General features: G+C 44.5%; 1 protein-coding gene across 1 annotated transcript; it reads right to left on the reverse strand.

Moving 5' to 3' along the window:
- Positions 1-473: 473 nt before the first annotated feature.
- Positions 474-13,363, reverse strand: abcb11b (ATP-binding cassette, sub-family B (MDR/TAP), member 11b; the record flags this gene model as incomplete). The annotated part of the gene is made up of 24 exons (XM_079236970.1): positions 13,107-13,363; positions 12,863-12,950; positions 11,815-11,948; positions 11,556-11,727; positions 11,064-11,188; positions 10,812-10,986; positions 10,569-10,682; positions 10,336-10,446; positions 10,108-10,233; positions 9,464-9,667; positions 9,214-9,384; positions 8,369-8,570; positions 8,196-8,265; positions 7,667-7,787; positions 7,326-7,493; positions 6,767-6,871; positions 6,295-6,456; positions 5,817-6,020; positions 4,835-5,076; positions 3,504-3,660; positions 2,897-3,094; positions 1,735-1,941; positions 1,090-1,236; positions 474-674 (listed from the first exon to the last, which is right to left on the reverse strand). Exons 1-24 carry the CDS (start codon positions 13,346-13,348, stop codon positions 474-476), a joined length of 3,846 nt encoding a protein of 1,281 aa, XP_079093096.1. The 5' UTR covers positions 13,349-13,363.
- Between the last annotated feature and the right edge of the window lie 823 nt (positions 13,364-14,186).

Here is a 14,186-nt window from a genome sequence, read left to right on the forward strand (position 1 = left end):
AATTAATCTTTATCTCTGTCGGTTATTGTTAAGAGGACTGGTTTGGAGCAGTAGACTCAATTCAGTTTATTTTGTATAGCCCAAAATTACAAATTTGCCTCGGAGGGCTTTACAATCTGTACACATACGACATCCCTGTCCCAGGACCTCACATCGGATCAGGAAAAACTCAACCCAAAAGAACTGTGATGTATTGTGCGATACACTTCTGAATCATGCTGTATAAAACGTGGATCATAGATGGACAATTGCCAACACAACCCAAAGGCAGTGAGTAACTTCCTTTCCCCTAATTGGGTGTGAGACTCACAGAAAAGGACCCCAACCCAAAAATAAATAACTGTAACACTGAATAGGTGTATCTTCTTTCTGTTCGATAATTTGGCTTCAGGTCTCTGTCCATGTACAGCAATTGCATTGCTCCTTACACGCTTGGCTGCCTTGATAATTGGTCACTCTTCCCCCCGAGCACGTTAGCTGATTGGTGCTCCCGAGGTAACCAGGTTGTAGTAGGCTCCCTTCCGTGCCATGAGCTGGTCGTGCGTTCCTTTCTCGATCACAAAGCCCCTGGACATGACGGCGATGATGTCCGAGTTCTGGATGGTGGACAGGCGATGGGCAATGACGATGCACGTCCGACCCTCTCTGGCTTTGTCCAGGGCGCCTTGCACGGTCTGTCATGGTACAACACAAACATGAAGCAGTGTTCCGTTCTCCCCACACAGGAGACAATTATAGTAATTTCACAATCACGCGCTGATTACTATCATTAGAATGTTCCAGTGTATCAGTGCGCCTCAGAGGCCTCTTTGGTCCTCAGCGTGGTTCAGCCGTTTGAACTGGAAAAGCTACTGCATAGCCCCGCAGACACAAAGAGGCTCTACTGGAGGGCTGGTACGAACTGTGCGCTGCTGGTGATAATAATAGAGATGATGAATGATAATGACGTTAATGATAATAATAATTAACTGCCGACCCGCCTTGCTCTCTGTGCCCAACGAATATCAAGCAGCTTGCACTGAACTGTGATAAGAAGTGTGTGGATTCAACACACGGTGACGGCGCTGATCAGAGTTTAATGAGGCGTACCTTCTCGCTCTCGGTGTCCAGGGCGGAAGTGGCCTCATCCAGGAGCAGGATCTTGGGGTCGCGGATGATCGCCCTGGCGATGGCGATGCGCTGCTTCTGACCGCGAGACAACTGAGAGCCCTGGGCACCGACGTTTGTGTCGTATTTCTGAGGCGGGATGATAATGAGAATACAGTCGCTTCAACAACAAGTTGAGAGAACACAATTACACACATGTCACTTTAACATACACTTACATTGACATTATCTGTTTGTCTGAGCACTTTATTTTATACTTAATTTAATTCCCATTGCACTGTTGTTGTCGTTGATTGTTGATTGTTGTTTGTCTCGTCTAACGTCTCATGTCTAATGTTCCTCGTTTGTGTAAACATTCCTAACAAATAAACGGATTCTGATTAATCAAGGTGATCGAGATGTATTTAATTTGCCAAGGGAAAATTACTTTCTGCAGCTTTAATAAACATGAAATATCTGAGCTGTCAGCCAGTTGTCGTATCCAGCAAACGACAGTTGTGGACCCCAAACCTAAAACAAATATATGTTTACAGTCTCTCACTGACTACCGTTTGTCGTTAGAGCTGTAGACGGGCCTCTCCTTTTGAGTCCTCACCACAGACATTCCACACAAAATGTCAACAGTACCTCAGGAAGTGCCATGACAAAGTCGTGGAGCTGGGCCTTCTTGGCAGCAGAGATGACCTCATTCATGCCGATTTCCCGTGAGTTGTCGCCGTACTTGATGTTCTCTCCGATGCTGCAGTCAAACAAGATGGGCTCCTGGGACACGACGCCGATCTTGGAGCGCAGGAAGGGCACGTTGACGCGGGTCGAGTCGTGGCCATCAATCAGCTGCGGGAAGCAATTGATTTTACCATTAGGAGAAAGCAATATAATAACCAAAGACTGGAAATACAATCCACTTAATGAGTTATCATAACACCATCTCTGGTGTAATTCTTCTCCTAACTATGCAGAGGTGATGCTGTCCTTTTTAAATCTCAAGCAGGGAATCAGGACTACGCGTTTCCAAACCACTTCCAACTCAATTAAGGCCATTTGAATCTTGGCAGGGATCCCTTACTGGCACAAAGGCAAACCTCCATCCTGTGTGGAGTGCCCTTTTTTATATGCAGCACAAAGTCAGCATAAATGTCCGATTGATGAATGAATTGAAGTGATATGAGGGTCAGAAATACTTCAGTCACTGAATGTCCAGTAATTATTCTTTGACTTTGACAAACTTCTTCCAGTGACACTACAACTGAGTCTCATGAGAGTGCAAGCTGAAGCAGATATGTCTTACTCATTTCACAACGAGATAGCTCACATTTTGACACTGATCACTATAAATCTGTTTGTGTTGACCTGGCAAATGGAAGTCCAATATTAACTTTCCTTTTAGCTCCGTTCTTGGTCTCCATCGGCCTCTCATTAGCTTCTAATTGCTCTGTATTCACCAGCTAGCAGCTAACTTTGCCAGTTAGCTATTTGTTGCTCTGCTGACAGCGTGCAGAAAGGTCCACAGAAGACGGCGTCCAACCTTTCTCACTGGCTTATAGTACTTATAGCACTGAATTTAACTGAACCTTGTGTCAAAGTAATGTTAACAATAAAAAGATCAGAGCCCCTTTTAATATAACAATAAAAAGTAAAAACTATATCTTCCCTCTAATTGCGATTATTAAGTTGCATGAAATAAAAAGTACAAGTACCTCAAAAATGTTACCATTAACAGAATATAATAATTAAGAAACAATTCTTTGAATCAAATGTACATCTGCAGGATGCCGCCGTGTGTCCTCACCACTCTGCCCTGGTCGGGATCATAGAACTTCTCCAGCAGCTGCACGCTGGTGCTCTTCCCGCAGCCGCTGCTGCCCACAAAGGCCAGCGTCTGGCCGGGCTTCACCGACACGTTCAGCCCATTCAGGACCTGGATGTCTGGCCTGGTGGGGTAGGTGAACTTGCAGTCAATGAACTCGATGTTCCCTTGAAAGTTTTCCTGAAAACACAGCGGAGGGAGGAAGAGAGGGGGGGATAAATAACAGAACAAAGGTTATAGGTTTCTCTGTGTTAGAAGAGGTGGCTACCTCTTCTGGTAATACAGAGTTTAATTTAATAATAGTTCTTTCATTATTTAAAAAGCCTTCCATCTTTTAAAGGGCTCCGGGGAGTGTATTTTTCCTTTGCATGTACAATATTTGATATAAGGACTAGCAATCCTTCCTTGTCTCCTCCATCTACACATCTCTCTTTCATGACTAATGCAAAATTAATGAGCAAAGCAATAAAGGAATAATAAATTAGACTTTTCATCATGGAGAGAGCAGGCAGCACTCATTTTTTCATACACTCAGCATGCAATGTGGTGGAATAGCACATAATACGTAGCATAACACATGCCATCGTACCCATTTATCTCCCTTGTCGCTGTAGACACTGATCAGAGGCACGCGGTCCAGCAGCTGGAAGAAACGTGCCGCGGAGATCTTGGCCTTGGCGTAGTCTGGCGTGTAAGAGGAGGCTCTGCCGAGGGCCGTGCCGCTGGTAACGATGGCTGAGATGACCCTGCCAGAGAAGCCAACACAATGTCACTAATCAGACATCTTCTCAATCTTTTTGTACATACACTCACCAGAGAATTGTCCTTCCAAGTCATAATTCTTAATATATATATATATATATATATATATATATATATATATATATATATATATATATATATATATATATATATATTTATTTATATATATATATATATATATATATTCTTAAAACACACCCAGTTTCAAAAACTATTTCATGGTTTGCATTATTTAGCAACAGCTGTTAGATGTATACATTATGTGAGTACCTCTCCATACAGTAGTTGAGTGGTGTAGTGGTGTAGGCTAACCAGATACAAATTAGCATCCCACTTGTTCCCTCTGCAAAAAGCCAATGTTTTTTTTCCCATTGAATTTTAGAATTTTTGCAGAAAAAAAGCTCTGTTGTTAACAAAAGTTGATAACTCATACACGTTTTGTTCAGCAAGATAATCTTCACAGATGCAGCTAATGTTGCTGTAAACTCCACGCTCTCATGAGTGTGAGTATACACAACGAGGCTGTAAAGGCGGACCAGTCGGCGTGATGTCGAGTATCATTGAGCCACTTGTTTGCAACCTTCTTTTTTAAGACCAATAAAAGCTTCAAAATTCACGAGCATTAACTAGCGTATTTTACGTTGCAGAACAAAACGTTCAAATCTCTTCAGCTTGTGTTAACCACAGACCTTAGTTCAGTCAGCTCATTTACACATTTCACGACTCATTCCTGCAGCTCTTTTTGGCAGTGACGGGATCCACCATGTTTAAAAAAATACAAATGAGACAGTGAAAAGCAGTGTCGCCTGGAGTTTAAGGAGATTTGTCAGTGCGTACGCACATACAACCCACAAACTGTGAAATAGGATGACCCAGTAGGTTTTGTGGCCTGTCGAGATATATTTTTGTCGCAAACCAAGCAGACTAGACTTTATTGGGACGGAGCTTAAAGAGAGCCTTAAAACGGAGAGTTTCAGAAAGAGGGAGGATACAGGTATATTCAGTCAGACAGTATGAGAAAAATAAGCAAACATGTTCGAGTAGAAACCCAAAATACAAGTAAAATACAGACCCTGGAAATTAGCATTATATGTCAACTTTAATTGTGGATTAAATAGCAGTAAGGATAAGGAAGACCTGACAGCCTTCTCCTCTCACCTGAACACCAGGCTGAAGTGGAGCCCCTCCTGTTGCACTAAGTAACCTCCGAACCTGTAGGAGGCGGAGTTGGTCAAAAAGACGACGCACTGGGAGAACCCATAGCAGGCCCCGTACACTTTAGCCTTCTTCAGGGCCGCTTCGTACGGAGCGATTAGCTGGGCCTTGTATGTGTCCACAAACATCCTCTCCTTGCCCAGACCCGCGATGGTGCGGATGTTGTTCAGCGCCTCGCCGGAAATCTACAAATAAAAAAAGACTTGTGTTGAAGGTCTGATACCAGATTAATAAATGACAAAGTTAAGGTAAAACAAGACAGATAGTTGAAAAGAAGTTGTTCCTAATTAATTTCTCAGGTTTTTCACCTGTGGAAACTTATGATACAGATAAAGCATGTGCTCAGTCTGTATCTCTCATATCTTATCTTATGCTGCTGCAGAAAGCCAATTTCCCCCACAGGGATCATTACACTTCCAATCTAATCCACTTCATTGAGGTGGCTTGGGGTTACTGCATTGGAATAAATGAGATGGTTTAAAGGAAGTTGACAGTACATTGATTGTGAACTCTCACTGTAACATGGTGGTGTTTCATGCACTACGTGTTGTCGGTACTATGACAACATCTGAGGCCTGGGTGGCCTCAGTATTGAGCCAGACAGCTCTGTGCCTGGCTTACCAAATTACAGGAGCAGCTAATGAAAAAGCTACTGTACGAAGGATCTGAGTTCAGCTGCAGGGCTGGGGAGCTTTATCCTCAGTGATGAGAAAAACTGAAACCTGGAGCTTAAAATAGACACTGTGTTTAAGCTGTCTCTTATCTGCTGTCGGAAGACGCGTCAGCTGATGACGCCCTAATAATGACACGTTGCTTTTGACGTGGAACACAGAATACTGTTCAAACTGGATGCTGATGCAGTCGTGAACGACGGGTGAAAATAGATGTTTGGTGAAGCTGTACAGCATAAACAACAAAGTCTTACCTGTCCGGCGGTCTCCATCGCCTGCTTGTCCTGCTTGGCGAACCCCGTGAGCATCTTGGCCTGGAAGGCGCCCGACAGGGCAATGAACGGCAGGAAGCACAGGATGAGCAACGTGAGCTTCCAGCTGAAGAAGAAGGACATGAGGACGGCCACGCCGATGTTGGTCAGAGAGTTGACGATCATGCCGATCTGCGAGCCCGTGGCCTTCGAGGAAGAAGTGGAAAAGAATGGTTTGAATTCAACGCACATTTTGATTCAGGATACCACTGCCATGTTTCTACAGTAGCCCAGAACAGACAAATCAAACACTGGCTGTAGATAGGACCTTTTGCGCTTTTACCTGAAGGCCATTGTAGTTCTCTAATACGCTAGGAAAGGGAAGGATGAGTTCAGTTTCTTTCATGTGGTTTAGCGCTGAATGTGGGACTGAATTACTCTTTAAAAATCCCTCTCTTTTTATATTGCGGCCATCACTCACTCCTTGAACTTGTGAGGCATCGGTCGCCAGGCGGGTTGTCAGAGCTCCGGCGCTGTTCCTGTGATCATCAAACCAGCCGATCTCTTGGCCCAGCATGGCCTGGAAGCCGAGCCGCCGTAACCTGCGGGTCAGCAGCTCTCCAGACTTGGAGAAAGCGTAAGCCTGGAGACACACGCGCGGGAAGTGTTTTTATAAAATCCAAAATACCATCACAGTGATCTTCAGCATAATGTAAAACTAATCAGAGAAAATTGCGTCTTTGCCGCCCCGCTCCCCCAAAAGGGTGTCAGAACTCTTGAATCAATCATAGAACAGCTTCTCTGCAAAATGGAATATCTTTTTCGTTCAAAGAAGGTATTAATTTGAGAAAAAAAGAGGAGCTCTCTGGTGACTTTCCCTCCAACCTTGAATGCAAGGAGGGGGCGAGGCCGGCAGAGAAGCACTAAAGCAATCAGTCTGGCTGCTACTCTACCTGCAGCATCTGGGTGAAGAAAGTGACCACGCCGACCATGACAAAGAACACGCAGATACTATCAATCTCCTTCTTCTGAACCACGACATCTGTTATTGAGAATGTCTGCACAGAGAGAGAGAGAGAGAGAGAGAGAGAGAGAGAGAGAGAGAGAGAGAGAGAGAGAGAGAGAGAGAGAGATGAAAGAACAGAAAACAGAACAGAAACATGTTAATATCGACCATCATACACAGACACTTTGAAAGGACTGGACTAAAGGTTGCACATGGTTAGCGGTGTCAAACGGTTGGAGTTAGAAACACATCAACATGGTTTGGCTTAGCTTTGGACAAACTATTTGATTGCAATGGCAGTTTGACCATGTATGAAGAGTTTCTATGTACATTTAGAATCAAAAGTATCAAAAAGTATATTGCACGAAATAAAATGCCACCAATGTATACAGGCCTTTTGCATTACAACCAGGAAACTGAAATTAATGTTTTTCCAACTCATTGAAATTAGATTATTATTTATTTGTGTGTATTTTCAGAACTTGCGATGACATCCGGAACCTCACCGCCAGGATTTGACTGAACAGTAGAGAGTAGACGGGGTTGACCCCTCCATTGATGGCAGCACCAATGGATCCAAAAACCATATAGGGCCACTCGGGTAGGTTGTACTTCAGGATCCTGCTAACTGGAGCAGGCTCCACTGGTTCTTCCTCGTCCTCTGGGACGGCATTCTGAGCATTCACAGAAACAAATACACATCAGCCGGCAGTCAAAGCTGTTCCCTGACTATACAATCTGAGGATTATTATAGAAAAATGAACACAAAGAACATTTCAAGTGGTTTGATACGGTTTGTAATTATATGTTGGACCTGCTTCAACCTCCCACATATAAAATTGGATACCGTGAATTTGTCTGCCTGTGACACAGAGTAGGCTCTGGGGCCGAGCTCTCCAACCATGGGAACAGCAGACTCTGGGATCAGATTGGACAGCTGAGAATGGGACCGCTGGCGAAGAGAGGCTCTGCAAAAACAAAACAACTTCCCATGTCAAGGAAAAAACCCACAGCTGCTGATATCCATCTCTTCATGCACATGAATATTCATTCAAAGGGAACAGGAATGCGTTCTGCTGCTGGTGTTCTCCGTGCACTCATTACTGGGTGCTTGTAACGGTGGCGTTCGAGGACCTCAAGCCTCCTCCGCTGTTTGCAGCACTTTGTAAGTGGCTCTGGATAATAGTGTCAGCTAAATGATCCAAATGTCGAAGTAATTGTAAGAGAGCAATTAAGTAAAATGAAGGTGCCAGTTCCTGCCATGACACAAAATGACTGCTGTAATAATCCTATTTAGATGCAGTCAGGACCGTGGAAATGGATATTACAGTTTACACAAATAAACAAATGAGTGATGAAAGGCGGGGGAGTAATACCTCAAACTGGCACGGTAACTGCCTGCTCTGGATAGATTCAGTCTCGCTGTTTCTTCTTCTTTGTCAGCCACTAATGCAAGACATCCAAACAAAGGGCGGCGATCACAATCAGCAGACCCTCATAGTTTCCACATGTTGACAAATATCCTTCTGGCACATTAGGTTGGACCTACTTTGCCGAGCCTTCTCGTTCAGAGCCTCGTCTCCCTGGCTCTGCAGCGTGACCAGAGTGAAGTAGACGCCCTTCCTCTCCAGCAGCTCGTTGTGTTTGCCCCACTCCACGGCTCGGCCGTGCTCGAAGCCCACGATCACGTCGGCGTTCTTTATGGTGGACAGGCGGTGAGCGATGGAGATGGTGGTGCGACCCATGCGTACCTGTGACGAAACCAAACGTATGTCGGGACTAAGAACAACAATCTTCCATGCTTTTACACCCAAGTTTGATTTCACGTTGTTGGCTGTGAAGTGGATTTATTTTCTTATTTCCTTATCAAGTACTTTCCTTTATCTATAGGTCTTATTGTTTGATATGTGGTAGAAATATCCTCTTGCCGTTATATATAATTACAATGTTAATTCAGTATATTGAAATAAAAAGAGACCGCACACTCAGACTTCAGTATTGCGCGGCTTTTCCAATCGCTAATAGAAACCGTGTTAACCTTACAGCAGCACAAAGGGTTTAAATTCACCCGACTGCGCTGTCAAGCAAATAGCATCTGGTACTATTTGCACCTATTTAAATTGCGCAATATGCAGAAGGTTGGCGCAAAATGTATCCCCTTTCTATGTAAATGAGCCTCGTAGCCAAAACAGTCCAATTCACACAAAAACTCTCAGTCACAGTGAAGTGTTTTTTATGTCTTTTGTTGTCAAAACAAAAAGATGACTCTAAACTACATTTTAAATTCAAAGGTTTTTCTTTGTATTGTCCTGTCACCAGGCTGACAACACAATGCAACCATAAATCATCCCAACCTGAGATGAGAGCAGAAGCTAATTCAGCACATAGACTCACTTTATCCAAAGCCTCTTGAACTATAGCCTCGCTCTCGTTGTCCAGAGCGGAGGTTGCCATGTCCAGCAGCAGGATGCGAGGATTCCTGACCAGCGCTCGAGCGATGGCGATACGCTGCTTCTGGCCGCCGCTCATCTGACCGCCACCCTCCCCCACTAAGGTGTCGAATTTCTGTTTTTAAATGACAGGGAAAGTTATTAAGCCGGTTAAAACTCGACATGTTCACACTTGGAAGCCCTGAAACCGTCACCTGCGGCAGGTCCATGATGAAGTTGTAGGCGTTGGCCTGCTTTGTGGCAGCGATGATGTCATCCTTTGAGACGCCGGGTAGACCGTAGCGTATGTTCTCACTGATGGTGGTGGCAAACAGCACGGGCTCCTGCTCCACAATGCCAATCAGCGAGCGCAGCCATTGGATGTTCAGCCCTCTGATGTCATGGCCGTCCAGGGTCACCTGAGTTGGAGGGCACAGAGAGCTGGTTGTGTGCTAAAATTGATGGACGATGCTATTAGAGTACTTTGCCTGCTATAATGTGTGTTCTTTTTTCTTTTTTTGCAACAATGCTAGTTTCAACTGGTAAAGTTGTTAGTCTTGTGCATAACCTTCATTATGCTGGAAGGGGCTTTTTCCTCCTCTGGAAACTGAAAGCAATAAGAAAGTAAGGTGTGCAAAGACCTCTAATTTAAGTAAAAGTGAAAAATGAGGCTGTTAGGACCCATTGGCTGAATAATGAAACAGATTATCATGTTCTTCTATCACCCTCGGGGGACGGTTATTTTTGAATCGACTAGAATAAAGTCGGCAGCGACAATGTGTCGAGGGAATCTTCAATCTCAGCGGTGGACAAAAAGCACCACTGAGGAGAGAATCACTGTCTCGGCTGTCAAACCCACCATGCCCTCTTTAGGGTCATAGAAGCGCTGGAGGAGCTGAACGGCAGTACTCTTCCCAGCTCCGCTCGGGCCGACGAAGGCTGTGGTCTCCCCGGACTTCACTGGGACGCTGAGCTGGTCCAGTATCTGAGAAGAGATCACATGACGCCATGGCAAAAATGTGTGTTTCCAGAAATCAAATTCTCCCCTCAGCTATACATGACAACGAGTGTAGACGCATGCAAGTACCTTGACTTCAGGTCTGGAGGGGTAGTGGAAGGTCACATTGTGAAACTCAATATCTCCTTTGACCCTGTCTAGCTTGTATCCAGCCTCAGATAGACAATCAATCTCCGGCTCCTGGCAGTAGCACATTTATGAAAAATGAGACTTGTCAACCCAAAACAAGGGTTTCCTGTAAATAAATACGGCACCTTATAAGGGTTAAAGTCTTGCAAAATGATAATATCAAGCATTCTCACTCTCTCAATAGTCTCGAAGATGATGGTAGCAGCGCCACGGCCTGAAGCAAACGCCTCCAGACATGGGGAGGCCTGCCCCAAATTCATGGCTGCGATCAAAACACCGAAGAACACCTAGAAGGAAGACGTCAGTGTGTTATCGCTCCAACGGCTCTTTCGGTTACATGGAAATGGTGAAATTCAATGTGTGAGTGTTTAGTACACTTTTCCCATTTGCTCCAATGCTGATCTCTGGTGTGATACCTGTAGTAGTGTTCCTGCTGTGTACTCCGCAGTGTTCACCACCAGGTTGGAGCCATACCAGAAGCCCAGAGCGTAGCACAGAAAGATGACCAGCCACATGTATCCGGTGAAGAAGCCCATGATCAGACCCTTCCTGATGCCCACACGCTGCGCTGAGATCAAGTTCTTGTCGTACCTGCAAAGAAGAAGAGCTCATGCACAGCTGCATAGAGGAAAAATTCGATCCTCAACCTTCATCTGGCAAGTTTCTACCTTTGCACTTCTTTTTTCTCCCCACCAAAAGCAGCCACAGTCCTGATGGAGGAGAGGACTTCGTCTGCTATGGCTCCGGCTTCGGCGTAGGCCTGCAGCTCCAACCCTGTTAGCTTCGCCACGAACTAGACAAGAGAGGAGGAAGTAAACTCAAGTTAAGTCAAAAAGACAAGTCAAGAGAAGTCACGTCAACAACTCGAGTCGAGAGAAGTCGAACCAGGTAGACAAGTAAAGAGAGTCTAGTGTTAAAGTCGGCTGATGAAAGGTCGAGTCAGAGGAAGTCAAATCATCACGTCTTCAAGTCAAGAGAAGTTAAATCAACAAGTGAATGCAAGTTTAGTACAAAAGTCAGGACAAGTCAAGTCATCAAGTCGGCAAGTCAATAGAAGTCAAGGTAAGTTGACGAATAGGCTTAAGACAAGTCTAGTGAACAAGTCCATAGAAGTCAAATCAAATGAACAGATGCCAAATCAAGTCAACAGAAGTTCTCACCATGGCCATGAGACCAGCTGCAAGACCGATCATTGGGCTCGCTGCGACAATGACAAGCGTTAACTTCCATCCTTTCACGAAGCCGATGCAGAAACCGCACACAAAGGTGGTGAAGCGCTGCAGGAAAATGGAAACTTGGTCCGCGATGGCGTCGTTGATCTTGTTGATATCACTGTAACACAGATATATAACCACGTTAACGCTGACACATCAAAAATGTTCCATGGCACAGGAATCATGTGATCATCGCCCCACTCACTCTGACATGCGAGTGTTGAGCTCCCCCACTGAGGTGCAGTCGAACCAGCCGATCTCCATCCGCATCACTTGGCTGAAGTACATTTTCCTGATGAGTTGAATCTGCTTGGCAGCGGCCGTCACCCACAGGGAGATCTGTGTCGTAAAAGACCGGTTGCGCTCGTATTTGTTAGATATTAAAGCAAACAGGGCAACAAGATGGTATCAGGACCCTGAGCTTCAACCTCCCTTTGAAGGGTAAAAGGAGAAATGTCACGTAAAACATTTAAGGGGCACTATATGAATATTAAATGATGAAGTTCAGCTTATTCGACATAAGGAGTACAGCTTAGCCTCAGAAAACAGCTGTATAAAGACTTCCGTGGCTTTGGAGGAGCTTTTGTCAAGTTTGAGAAAATAACTGATGATGCATTATGGGAAATGTAAGATCAAGCGATTTTCACCCATTCTAGGAACTAAAATCTGCATATCTCTGCCTCTCCTGCTTTGATTAGATCAAAATCTGTCTCTGGTAAGCCTCCTATCTTTATGAAAGTGAAATACAATCTCTAAACTATTAAGTGCTCTATAATCCAATAGTGTTTTAAAGTCAAAGTAGTCCCTATCCTGCAAATAAGATTCAAACCATCAAATGTGCCATAAGGTCCCATCCAGTTTCCCAGTCTAGTAATATGTTGAATGTAGTCGTGAGATCCAATATATTAAGAACTGTTAAAACAATTGTACTTGTTCATTAGTGAGGGGTCTAGATCGATAAGAAAGGCTTAATAACTGCATGTTTCAGAGCTTGTGGAAAAATAGCCAGAGATAATAGAAGAGTTGACTATGTGCAGAAGATCTGGTGCCATGCAGTTAAAATATATTTATAAAAAGTCAGAATATCAAAGCAGCAGGAAGCTTTAAGAGGTTGGGCAATATCCTTCAAGATCTAATGGGTGATGGGATCAAAATATGTCATGCTGATTGAATTGGTTTTAGGTGGATGGCACGTACAAATCTAATTTTAGATCAGTCTCTTTGTATGAATATAATGACATGTGAAGACCAACCTGAAAGTACCCCAGCAGGAACACAGCTGCTGCAATTCCAACATAATAGTAGGCAAAATTGGTCATTTCATGTTCAATGTCGAGAATCCTGAAAAATAGCACAAATACGGCAAATTAATCATTTATGAAGAACTACCGAACCACATGCACTCCAACGCAGATCTCAAACTTCAAATATCACATCTTACACCATATTTGATGTTGAGAAAAAGGCCATCTCATGCATTTCTCACAAGCCACTTACCCACACGCCCTGTTCTTCAGCGGTATGAACATCTCCCACGTTGAATTGTTCATGAGGCTCCCGTCCGTGTAGTTGCTCTTCCACTGGATCGTGTTGTTCACGCACTCCTTCCTGTCGTCGCGCAGCTCGTTGATCTCGATGTCGTAATCGATGAAGGTGTCGGTGAGCATGCCGAACACCAGCAGCATGAGGGGCTGGGCCGAGCCGTGCAGCACGGCGCACACGGAGCCCGCCACCATCATCAGCACATCTTTGCACGTGGCGAAGCGGAACTGGAGAGGTGCGTTTACAACACTCGCATTAGGTGGACAGAACTCAAAGTGGACGTAAGGAAAGAAGCCATGCGTCACACAGCGAAGAACGCACATCTTACCAGCTGAAAGAAGCCGACCCTTATCGCCGGTTGATCTGCAGCTCCCTGGTTTCTGTTTGGAATAGAAGGCTGATTAGTTTTTATTGGAGGTGAATGTGTGCAAGGATACAGTTCCTGTATTGCCATCTTGTACTCACTTCTCATCATCCTTAGAACCTTTTGTGGCCCTACATGGAAAAAAACAAAACACGCGATGAGCTGCTAAACTTATCTCCCTGTTAACACTTTGAAAATATAGGCACAGAACACGTCTATAGGTGCAGTGTGTAGGTGTGTGCGCCATCTAGCGGCGAGTTTGCAGGTTGCAACAAACTGAAACTTTTCCTAAGCGTGTAGGAGAAGTACGGTGGAGATGGGAAATGGCAGAGCCAGAGTTTTGTTTGCCACGGTTCTCATTTTTAGGTGGTTAGGGTTAGTTTCTGCTGTAATGGATCATCAAGTAATAATTGTTCATTTAAAGGCACTTCTATCAACCTCTGTTCCTTTTATTCCCACTTTTCCTCATCAGCGCTGCAGATATTGAACCAGCCCTTTTACCACTCGTTCCCTGGCAGATGGTCAAGATGAAGATGTGTGTGTCTGTCTGTGTTTGGCTGCTCCTCCCTTTGATGCTGGAATTCACCAGTCAAGATCATTTAATCTATCAACTATGTATGTAATGTATGATCCTGTACGGTGGCCCTGAAAGCTCAATGCACTGCAAATTA

This window comes from Taurulus bubalis (assembly GCF_910589615.1).
Source record: "Taurulus bubalis genome assembly, chromosome: 21".
NCBI lineage: Eukaryota > Metazoa > Chordata > Actinopteri > Perciformes > Cottidae > Taurulus > Taurulus bubalis.